This window comes from Mercenaria mercenaria, chromosome 18 (genome assembly GCF_021730395.1).
Source record: "Mercenaria mercenaria strain notata chromosome 18, MADL_Memer_1, whole genome shotgun sequence".
Taxonomy (NCBI): Eukaryota; Metazoa; Mollusca; class Bivalvia; order Venerida; family Veneridae; genus Mercenaria; species Mercenaria mercenaria.
In genome coordinates, this window is record NC_069378.1 from 17,648,716 (window position 1) to 17,661,645 (window position 12,930).

The window sequence follows — 12,930 nt, forward strand, 5'->3', positions numbered from 1 at the left end:
ATTTTACGAACATGCACTTTTTTTCCGGTGTGGCCATCATCCATTTCAGAGAACACAAGGAAACGTTTAGTAGATGATATGTGTATCGAACAATTTATCACAAACAAAAATGTAACTTATAATGTTGCAGACCTGAAACATATGCATAATGTGTTACCGGGATTTAACCATAAACCCACTGTCCTCAAAGTAAATAACCTAATTATCAAATGTATATTGTAGAGTTAACATCTTTTGTCAATCTTAAGTCTACGTTATTTCAAAGGAATGAAAAAATAATGTCTCTATGTTACATGGAAAATAAATAGCACAGTTATTGTTTTCTTATATTTTCTTCTATTTCTACACATTTATTGCATTATTTTAGCATTCCGAAAAATAATAAAACAAAATACTAAGCGATTTATCATTATTATTCAATATTAGTTATATAGTTAACATTACATCAAACAATAATATTCTAAGGCGTAACAAGCAACGCTAACTTATAACTTTAATATAAATTTGGAGATTGGTGGCCACTTCAGGTTTGGACAGGGATTTCCGGAGCAGCTGTCCAAACGCCGTCGGCCGAGAGAAGGACCAGCGAGCCTAGTAGAACAGGGAGTGCCAATCGAAGCAACTGTCCATAAAAAAACGAGCGAACCTGCAATAGTATGACAGGGAATGCCGAAGCAACGGTCCGAAACTGCAGTAGGCAAAATAAGCAAATGGCAAAATCTGTTGCGAATAAGGCAAGCTATTATTGTAATCCATGGGCAAACACGCAACTGGACTTGAAACCAATGAAGTCAAAAACTTGGCAAGTGCAACAATAAACTACGCAAACTAGGCAAATATGAAAGCGCAACAGTAAACTAAGCACGCTAGGATTGCCAGATCACTTGATCACTTGGGCTAAACCTAGAAACGCAAACAGAGTTGCAGGCTTACAGATATATTATAATATATTTAAGCACGATTAAAATTACGCTGTGTATAATTACTATAAATACACCTGTCGTAAATGCCCCTAAATCGACGGGAATGAGGCTAGAGCCTAAACATCGATATAGGAAAAAAACAACAGGCAGACCAAGACCAAACAAGGTCAAATAAAGAAACAAATTTGTGTATAAGCAGTTAAGTTGTATGGCTCCCGTGTTCAACTCTCGGCCGACAGAATTTCTCCGCCACAATAAATTTATATAGAATCATCCCCAAAAAATTCTTAAAACTAAATTTTCCTAGAAGTCTTACCAGTACTAATCACGCAAAAGTGTACACATTTACAACTAAGCAAACCTCAGTAACGGAAAATTTGGAAATATGAATGTACTCCATGATCCCAAAGGACCCGAAAATATAACAACAGAATCAATGAAATTGTAATGAAATTAAATACGTGTACATTTTGTAAATTTAAATTATATTTTATTTTATTAAATACATTTATTCAAGAAATATTAGTTTTTATGTCGAAAGCCCGATCGGGCAATGTTACCAGCCTGATTATGACAAACTTTATCCACTTATATCAGCTCTCGAGATAAAGTAATATATTACAATAACTGTACCTAATTTAATTTAACGATCAGAAGATTTAAAGTGTGTAAAAGTGGACGAATAGTCGTAAAACATGATTGCAGACTTTTGCCAATGCAATTTCTTCGTTCTGCCATCGTTTCGCCCGGAAAAAGACAGTGTTTTGGTCGCCAGTTAGTTATTTATTTTTTCGGCGTACTGTCTTTGCCAACATTTGACCTAAGTCAAAAAGTTTCGTTTCATTTCAACAGAGTATTATATAGATACACAGGATACTGTCTCTAATGACGTTTATTGGAGAAGCACAAGATTTCACTTTCAACAGGGGTATTTATAACGTTATTTTGGAGTTTTACCTGAATGACAATTGGTCTATAGTACACAAATCTTGGAACTCTAAACTATTTATGTATAGTGTAGTTGACGGTCGTGGCTAGATCGGCTAGCTCTGTAAACTTTGAAATGTATTTTAACCGCTTGATTAAATGTGTAGTAATAAATGCAAGTGTTTAATATGACTTTGAATCACAAATTCCGTCTACCGAAAAGTCTCAGACTTAAAATTGCACAGGAATATTCGACTTTTTTTTTGTAAAGCGTCATAATTTTGTAAAGAAGTCATTCATTTCTAAAACAAATAACGACTGTTCTTTATCTATACTGCAATCCAACAATTTCATTACATTAAATCCCCTACAACGCCGAATATATTTTTTCAGATATTTCCTGTTTATCTATTCATAGTTTCGTTGTTTCTTTCGCCCATGAAAACACCAAAAAGACGATGATTTATGGTGCTAAATCGCCGTCCGTCTGTTCGTATTGTTTGCGATCGAAGTAACGGCAAAACGAGAAAAAAATAGATAAATAACGAGCGTCGTATTTTCAAGGGCGAAAAGATGACAGAACAAAAAGAAGTCATTGGCATGAATCTGTTATTCCGTGAAGAAATTAAAAGATTACAATGCTATTAAAACAAATAATTCACAATAATTCACAAATAGACGCACGTCTGAGAACGGCAACCAACGAAAACGTAAGCAACTGGATGTTACAACAGTAGACAGTAGAAAGCAAGTTTCAGAAAATGTCCCCACTGATGAAAAAAAATATTATCGTTTAAATCTTCTCAACTTAATTGGAACCATGTCACAGAGAACATGATCAAGGTATATAACTTTATAAGGCACAAGGAAAGGTAAGCTATCTGCTGGCTCAACACTTTAAAAGCCCATCAGTAAGTACTAAAGAAGAATGGTCGCCATCATATTGTAAAATGAAATGATTAAAGGAACATTAACAATCGCTGAATAAACGTTTATTTCGGACATGATCGGTGTTTAGGTATCAGACATTTGTGATCATTTATGTTGATGAAAATATTCATTAATAGTTGATGGTATCTGGGCACCGTGGTCAAACTGGACTTCGTGTGATGTCTCCTGTGGCAACGGAACTCAGGCACGGACTCGCAAGTGCTCAAATCCGGCGCCATCAAATGGAGGCGCTGACTGCATTGGACACGATGCTGAAAATGTACAATGCATAAGAGACTTGTGTGCAGGTATATTCTTTATTTACTTTACATATAGTTCAAACAATGTTTGCTTTAGAACGTTCGAGGGTTTAAAACGCAAGAAACGACTAGTTTTATTTTCAATTTCAAGACAATACTAATTTAAACAGGTTCAAAGTCAAACAGACGATTGGGCATTAACAGCAATGACGCAACCAAATGTACCCATTTTTTTTCCGACCCATGTTCTAAGATTTGTATGGCACAACGAAATATGCTAATGGAATTGAAGACAACTTCCTGAAATGCACATTGGAATAGATTGAGACATTCTCTACTATTTATCTTTGTTACATCAAACATTTATGATGTATAATAAAACATTTGGCAAATCAGAATATTATATGGTGTTTAACACAGTACGTATATTTCTTTCTACTCAAGATCACGGAGAATGGTCAACATGGTCGGTTTGGGGATTATGCTCGGCTACGTGTGACTTTGGCATTCAGAAACTTGACCGATTTTGCTCAGATTCTTACCATTCAAATTTCAGTGAAAACTGTTACGGACAGTCACATGACGAACGGATATGTCTACAGAAAGCTTGTAGAGGTTAGTTTGTAAACAAACATGGATTATATGTAATGAGTGTTCTGTGGTCAGTCCATTTATTCTCTCTAAAATAATCATTCTTCAAAATTTGAACATTCAGTAAGACCAGTTCTCCTAATGGACGATTTAACAACTTTGTTTCGAATCTCTATGTCAACTAGATGATTACATTTAAAATCATCAACGTGATGTTCCAGTATACGTAACGTAGATGGAAATCAAGTGCATCTGTACTGCTTTTCTCGTTTGCTGAGAACAAAATAAAAGTAGAATAAAAATGATTTAACATAATCCTATAAAATATCGAATATATTTGGACTGATAACCAGCCGAAAGAAAAAAATCATATTGAACTCGACTGTTGGCTTGTTCGATATGTTTTAACCAATGGATACTCATCAATAGATATTTTCATACTGTACAGAACAATGACTCCTGTCGTCGTAAGATTTATATGTTATGAGGCGATAACTTACCCGGATTTATGTTACTTGCTAATATACTGATTAATTATATACCTATATAAGTTTTATAAAAAAAATACGGTTTTATTTTGCAAGTTAAAACAAACAGGCAGAAAACAAATTCCTTATTGTGCTTTGTTAAAACCGGTCCCGTATCAAACAGAGTCTTTTCATTGCTATTCATAAACCGGTTATATAAATAGTTTAAAAAGAAAAAAGTATAAAATGAAAGGGAGACTGGATTCTCCGTCACGACCCTACTAACATAAAATTGCAAAATTCTGATAATTACATTATTTTCTTATTCATGTTAAAAACATTTTGTTACGCATTTTTGGTAAATCAATCTTATTTGTAAACAAAGCACTGGCATCCAAAGCACGTCAACAAAAATGTCATCATATTTTTCCAAAAGGCGTATTAAATAATAAACTTCCAATTTTAAATATTATCTGTAACGTTGCGGTGTTATTAGGACATGAAGTTTTATGATAAAAGCATCATAATTTATCACCTGTATTACAATCGGCGCAAGGCGCCTCGAGTAATCCAGGTCTTGCAAAATCAACTCGAGTGGCGTACAACAATCCAAATCAAGACTCTGGTCTAATAATTATGACACTTTGCTTTCAGATTCTGCATTTTTCTCTCATTATTTTCTTATTATATAATAACAGGTCAAGTTTCAGTATATTTGGTGTCCATATATTCTTTGTATTTCCCTTCTATTTCAACATTAATGAATCATTCCATATTATACTTTCTTCCGCAAATTGATTCAGCAGTAAAACAAAACGCAATAAAAATGTGGTATGATTATGATTAAATGTCATGTTCATTACACAAAAGTTAAACCTAGTTTGTACTTGTACATAATTCTTCCTTACAGCTGTAATGTTCGTAATTATTGCATATGTTTTATATTTCAACAATTAGGCAATAATAATGTGCAAAGGAGAAAAGGCTTTATACCATAAATGACTCTTTTAAGTCGGTTAATTATATCCTACCATTATATAATGAGCTTTAGATATTAAACAAACGTTTTCTAATATGTATTACTTTTTTGTATAGTAATTGACGTCCTATAAGTCAAAAGCTCTATGTTCATTTTTCATTGATTTTTCGACATTTTTTTTGTTTTAAAAGATGGCAGATGGTCAAACTGGGAACGTTGGTCTACCTGTAGTCTTACATGTGGTGGCGGCATACAGACACGGTCAAGGTCATGTACAAATCCTAAACCATCTGTTGGGGGACAATATTGTACTGGCGATCCACTACACGTACAGTCATGTAACATCTCAAGATGTCCAAGTACGATGTTTGATCTATTTGTTCTTAACTCTTTTGTAATTCTTATTAAAATAATGATACAATATAATAATAAACCCTGATATTTGTAGCTACTGATATCAAACTTGAAGAATTATGGATAATTTATTGAATGTTTCTAATACTAATTTTTAATAGTTAAATCTAGCAACAGATAGCACTTCGATGGTTTGGTTAGGCTATTAATGACACAGTGATAATTTATTTCAGTTGACGGTAATTGGACGCACTGGTCTACCTGGTCTTCTTGCGACGTCTCTTGTGATAACGGGACTCAGATACGGACTCGAACATGTACACATCCTCCATCTGCAAATGGAGGAGCTGACTGCATTGGACAAAATACTGAGCATATGCCGTGTATCAAGGACTTATGTCCAGGTATATATCTTATTTAAGTCATTTGACATACTACAGTATTTAATGGCTATATATCAAATTATATATGGTTACTATGCTATATCTATATTAATGCTGAGATTTGTATTACGGTGTCCTGTCATTAACAAACAGTTAGCTATCGTTTACTCGAGAATGTGAGAATTATATTTCATTTTCAATAATCAATACAAAATCCATCAATACGAAATAAGTAATGGTTAATCAAACTCGTCTACAAATAATCTACTAATTACATACCCCACCACAACGTAGCTCAATAGGGAGAGCGCAAATGTACGAATCTCGGGGTCGTGAGTTCGAACTCTGGGCGAGACGTATGTTCTCCTTCACGATTTGATAAAAGACATTCTGTCTAAAATCGTTCGTCCTCCACCTCTAATTCATATGGGGAAATTGGCACTTACTTGCGGAGAACAGGTTTGAACAGGTACAGAATAAAGGAACACTGGTTAGGTTAAGTGCCCATCCTTACATAACTGGAATACTGTTGAAAAACGGAGTTAAACCCAAAACGATCAAACAAAACTAATTACAACAATAAACTAAATGTACACTGGATAACACTGATAAACAGTTTTTTCTTTATATAGTTATTCAGGCATAAGTTTATTCAATCATTACTTTAATAATAATTTTCACGTCACTTTATTGCATAAGTTGATCTTTTGTAGTAATTTGCAGGTAAGAGCCATGAATCGATCCAAACTGAACACAGCAGACGCGCAAAGTAAAAGAAATTCAATTTCTCAACCGGTTACGTTATCGCTATAACTGCCGCCTAAAACCGCAATAAGATTTGTGTAAATAATACTGATAAACTTCATTGTACCACATTGTTAACTGACATGTATCAACAATAACACATAGTTTAAATGTTTTGCGTTCACGCATTGAACATTTTAAGCCATTTTTTGCAAGGACTTTGTAAAACGAGGCCATCAGAAGACAATGGCACATGAAACATCCCTGGCATTTTTGCCCTTTTTGCAATGACAGGCATTGTCAGAATTTCACTCAGCCAATGTTTGATTTTCATGTTTCGCTAGGGCTCAAAATAACAAACCCTAGTTCCATCCCCAGTAAAAAACTTTGAAATTTGCCCTTGGGTTACAATTCTAGTGATTTTTATCATTTCTTGCGCAATCTAAACGTTTGAAAATTTGGTTTGGTATCAAGAAATGGGTGACCCATCAAGCTCAAACTTTCTTTTTCCTCAAATAGTCGGAATATCATGGGTGATGCGTTCGGAAATGCATCTATTTGGGAAATAGTATATCGACCATCTCCCTTAACAGCAACATTATCTTCCATTGTTGCTACAGGTACAGACCTGTCTAGACGTTTACTGTCTTGGGGACTAATTTGATCCTCTTGTAATTTTTTATCCAATATAACATTGTTCTTACAAAAAAGCAATATAGTGATTTTTTTCATTAGGTCATTAGACTTTTTGCTTGTACCTCATTTTGGAATTACCAAATTGCAATAGAATTTTATTTTTCAGAATTAATTATAAATAGATATGCTTTGTCTTTGATTTTCGATTTAATGAAGACTTAAAATATTGCCCAAGTGCTTGTTCTAGTGACTTAAAATAGCAATTATAAATTAGTTATGCTGTAGTTTCTTTTGTGAGTTCATGGTGGTTGGACGACATGGTCTGGTTGGGGTTCCTGTTCGTCAACGTGTGACTTTGGTATCCAGAGACGTAATCGTTCATGTTCAAATCCGTACCCCTCTAGTTTTGGAGAACATTGTTTTGGAGAGTCACGTGACGACAGGGTATGTCTACAACCAGCTTGTTCAAGTATGTAAATATGTATTTATTCTATTGCAAAAGATCATTCTTTTGAATTATGTTATATAGATTACCAGTAGTGTTGTTGTGTTGTTTTTTATTTGACCGATGTTTGTGCCGTCTGGCGGCCATAAAAAGTCTCCCCGTACATTCAGTCAGGGCTGTTATATTTCGATCTTCTCAGATCGTTCAGCACGACTTTTATGTCGTGTTATTGGTACTGTTTAGTTTCTCAACATGACCATTTCGGCCTGGGTGGTTCCAATTCTCCCGCTTTCATAGCCTTGGGTATTGTACAATCACCACTTGGATATGGTGCCTGCTTTTTAATTTTGTCTTTTGACATTTCCTGTATACGCAGGCTCCATAACCTCAGATCCCCTTTCTAAATTCCAGTTTGTTTAGTTCTGCCCATTGTTTTCTCGTTTGGGGCAAACCCTTTACTTTATCTGGGGACCAAACGCCGCTCTTCATGGAATTACACGCCTCAACACGTGTATCATTGAAGGTTCCATGTTCACCGCCGTTTGAATACATCTGCGGATGTCTCTAAATTGCTTTTTGTACTTTTAACATGTGTAAATGTTGCGTTCTGCTCAACCCGGGGCTAGAGGGCGTGGACGGTAGCATGCATTTCCACTACCGTCCATGAACAGGCTCAATCAAACCGAGCCTGCAACATTTTCGTTTTTGTCGTGTTGGTCGACCTATGAAGTTTCCACTTTTCTCTATTCTATATTATTGCGCCTTTCTGTAAGAAATATATGCTTATTGAAAAAAACAAATGTTTAAGATCTTTGTTTAAATCAGTAAAGATACTGTTTGCATTGAAAACATTAAATTATTATTAGATCATAACATAATATATGATTTTCTGCCTGATGATTTTTAAGTAATGCCTCGACTGTTGTGAGTTGCAATCGGACGAAATAAACAAAGACAGAAATGAATTCTGATAATTTATAGAGTACATGATTTCTATGAAAGCATAACGCTTGTCCTTTTTATCTAACACAGTTAGTATGTAAATACAAGCAAATGTTAATGTATAGTATGTGTTATTATCTAAACAGCCTGAGCATTTGAATGTGTTTACATATGTTGCGAACCTGATAAATGTAATTTTTCAAGGGTATACATTATCTACTTATACAATCAAATGAATGTGATATTTGTTTTATTATGCCGAAATAGACACAGCAACATAAAATAGAATAATATTCAAAAATGTACTATGTAATTTGCTATTTGAAAAACCTGACATCTGTTTTTAAGGCATCGCCACAGTCACAACTCAATAGCAGTTCATATTTTCAGGCCGAGTATTTTTCTCTTGAAAATTGCACTTAAGCCTTAACAGTCGGTACAATAATCATCAACATAGATGCATATGATGATTTATGGTACATACGCCGCTTGTAAAATGTTTAAGCCTGGTTTAGACCGAAAGTTTACCCCAAATTATTTAAATCTTTCGGACAGTCAAACTCCATTAAAACACATATTATAAAGACAAAATTCAGTTATTTTTAAGTACAATATTTATACCACAAGATCTTACTTTTTTCGAAATTGTTCCTGCTTATTGCATTAGACACAAAAAGACAACCCAATGTAAATTTTATTTAAAATGTTGTTTGTACATGCATTACTGACCACAGCTAGCAAGGTAAGCCAGTATACATTGATTGTTCATCGAAACACTACACTAACTCTATTGATTTATATAGGGAGATAAGATAGTTTTTCACTGAACGGTGAACCTATAATATCACCTGTTTATATGCATGTAAATTATGTGTAAACTGATAAAACAGATTGGATAAATTGATGGTGTTTGGATTTTTGTGTATAATTCAGTAACCAGGTAACATTTCAAAATGATTTTCCTAAGACTTAGATCTTCACGGTCTGCTTTACAATTTGCTGTAATTATTTTCGACATGTATTGAATATATATTGCTGTAAAATTGCAAATTTTGACATTTTCCCCGGAGAAAAATATCGAATAAAGGCATCATACAGGTAGTGAAATGCACATTCGTTTACTTGCATATGTTCACATAGATATTTAGAACATAATTATGACAAAATTATTGACCTTATTGTCACCACTTAGTCATCTTTTATTTTAATGAAAATTTGCATGTAAAATTTTGAGTAAAATGGCCGTCACTGTGGCGATGCCTTACACTTATGTGCCATTTCAGGGGTCGTGCTACCATGGTGTAACTTAGCTAACAGTAACATTTTTATTGCAAAAATCAAAGATCTGTGTATAAAATGCTGCTGCTTTAGGGATGTGCCATCAAGATGTTAGTCACATGGCTAACAACTTTTTTTATTGAGAAATATCGGGAAAGTTAGGATCGTGATCTTAAAATACTAACGTCAAATGATTTATACCGCAAATGCATATACTTTGCTGGATTTTTTATAGAGAAAGACATGTGAGTAAGGTATAGTAATATCTAAAGGTCATATGCATTTAAGTGTATTACCAGAACCTGTGAACTCGAGTAATATATTATCACCCGTGACGACTGACGACGTTGACATTATTTTTCAAGGTTTCACAATATCTGCTAACATACTCAATTGCATGACATATTTATTATACTGCAGACTATATATATGGCCAAATGAAAATATAAAGCTCTTATAAAATTCAGATTAAAGCAAAATAATTGCTGGAAACCTTTATATCTCTTTATAGACTTACGTCTTATGTGCTACTTTCAGGGGTTCTAATTGAAAATGTAATATCTATTTTAGACTACTAATGCGCTGTTTTAGGTGTAACATGTCTGTCAATAAGAATAACTGCTGCAGAATAGAAGTTTATACAGGAAAATGCAATAGTATTATATTATTCACACAGACGGTGGATGGACAAACTGGGACAGCTGGTCTGCTTGTAGCATGACTTGTGGCGGAGGAATGCAGTCAAGATCAAGGACATGCACGAAACCACGACCCTCTGTTTTAGGTCAGGATTGCATTGGCAATCCTTGTGAGACGAAAACATGCAACAGTGAAAGATGCCCTCGTACGTTTAATTATTTGCCTTTTCATACAAGTTTTCCTCACTTGAGCGAGCGTAAAATGTTCGCGGTAGGCTATTACGATCGGTTGATGTCTGGCTAATGTCTGTCCGTCCGTAAAATGTTTGTCAACACTCTCGCATCCACATAATTGAAATAGTCTGAATTAAGTACAGCAGTTCGTTCCTTTTAGTTATGGGACATATTGATTCACTAAGTCAAGAGTTATGCCCCTTGATATATCAATAAATGTCATAATTAGACCACTGAGTCAAGAGTTACACTCCTTGATATATCACTTAAGGTTATATTTAGCTAGCACTTTCCTATCACAAACATGATGATAAAGGTGCCATTCAGTGAACATCTTAAGTAAACTTTACAGATTGTAAATGACAGCAAAACCTCGGATGAATTTGAGCCTGGGCTATCAAAGTTTAAAAACTAGGTCAATAAATCGTATCTGAGAACCAATTTTTAATGCTCTAGAGGTCATATTTCCTGCCATGTCTACAAGCTACCAAAACCACTTTTCTATTAAACCTACATGCAATCCAGACAGAATCTGTGTCTACAAAACATTTAGGTCAGGTTCAAAACATGTATTTCTGGGTTCAAACACTAGGTAAAAAGATCGATCATTTACACTCAACAAATAACGTTTTACTTACTTACTTCACTTTCTTCTCGAAATGCTTAGATCTTATAGCTTTGATACTTTATACCCCTGTCATTTATCTTGAAGATTTTATTAAAAAGGTCCCATTTATTGGTTGTCTTTTCTGTTTGAAATATAATTTATACTGTACATGTAGGAAATAGACAAATAGTACTTTTTTCGTGGAATCATTGATATGAATAATGTTTACGAGGAATTTGTATCTTTATTATTTCAGCCGTCGTGTCTGCATTTTCCGTAGACACACCTCTCTCCTACAGCAGATTCAACGGCACAAATAAACTGACATTCTCCCATGTTATTTACCAACATGGTGGCGATTTCAGTTTGGCAACAGGAACTTTCATGTGTTCTAAGCCTGGAGTCTACCCTTTCATAGTCACTTTAGTAAAAAAACGATCAAGCGCACGTGTCGACCAAGTGTATTGTGACTTAAAAAATGACAGGTCTCAAATTATTCATATTCAGGTCGACCCAACAGATGACGACTCAGATAAAGGAAGCGCTGCTATAACAGAATCTGCTATTATTCATTTAAACAGAGGAGGCACGGTATATTTGACTGGCTGCTCTCATCCGACGAGTACATATATGGAATACTGGACCTCCTTCACTGGATTTCTTTTGTATCCGGACAGTTAAATGCATTTTGTTTGTACTATAGGACATACAATGTTGTGGTGATAAAGGTACAACATCATAGCCTATTTATCTAGTTTAATGTATTGACTTATAAAGTCACACTGACAACAATTTATAGTTTGTTTGTCAGACTTAAGGCTCAGCGTCACTGGCAACTAGACCAGAAAGTAAATGCCACTGTACATGTAAGAACCATGGTCATGAACGGGAAAATAGACCATCCGATTTCAATCGCGCATTTCTCACCTGCTAAAATGTGTATATGCAGCATAAATGTGCTATATAAATTAGATAAACAATACAGTTTGTGACCAATGTATGACTTCAAATACAAAAGCAGATCTAAGATGAATTTCATTAATCATTTCGAATTTTATTGTATAACTGTGAATATTATGCTTCGGTTTTTATTTGTTTACATTTTGCCTTACATGTGACCTCTTGACCGGATAATCATGAGTGAAGTTCACGAAACTGTTTTCTGTAACGTTGACGAAACCATAAAATATGTGGAGTATATCTGCAATATGAAAAATATGAGACAATGTAAGTAGTGCACGATAGAAGAAATATTACCGCATGTTCAATGTATTTGGTACCCATTTATCCAACTGCGGGTTTTAAGTGAGAAATGTACGATTGAAATAGGTAAGTGAATTTTCCCGTTCATAATCATGGTTCTTATAGTATACTTAAGAGTAGTGTATAACATGTACAGTGGCATTTTCTTTCTGGTCTTATCCTAGTGCTTAGTGTCAGTTTAAGCTGAATACCTATGTGATATCGAAATATATTATTTTTTTTATTTTATTTCATTAATTCCATTCTAGTTTCTCTATATTTTCATTGTGGCAAAACATAAATATTGCAAAGCACATTTCTGAAAAGAAAGGTACTTTTGAAAAGATCTA

The 12,930-nt window shown here is 34.4% G+C and overlaps 1 protein-coding gene across 1 annotated transcript in view; it reads left to right on the forward strand.

The window, feature by feature from the left end:
- Positions 1-2,497: 2,497 nt before the first annotated feature.
- Positions 2,498-12,930, forward strand: part of LOC123538853 (uncharacterized) — a 109,940-nt gene continuing 99,507 nt past the window's right edge. The window contains exons 1-7 of the mRNA XM_053529684.1: positions 2,498-3,088; positions 3,597-3,655; positions 5,269-5,436; positions 5,665-5,835; positions 7,493-7,663; positions 10,536-10,703; positions 11,595-11,929. Coding sequence (XP_053385659.1) covers positions 3,066-3,088; positions 3,597-3,655; positions 5,269-5,436; positions 5,665-5,835; positions 7,493-7,663; positions 10,536-10,703; positions 11,595-11,929 — 1,095 coding nt within the window. The 5' untranslated portion in view covers positions 2,498-3,065. The remainder of the gene's footprint in view (positions 3,089-3,596; positions 3,656-5,268; positions 5,437-5,664; positions 5,836-7,492; positions 7,664-10,535; positions 10,704-11,594; positions 11,930-12,930) is intronic.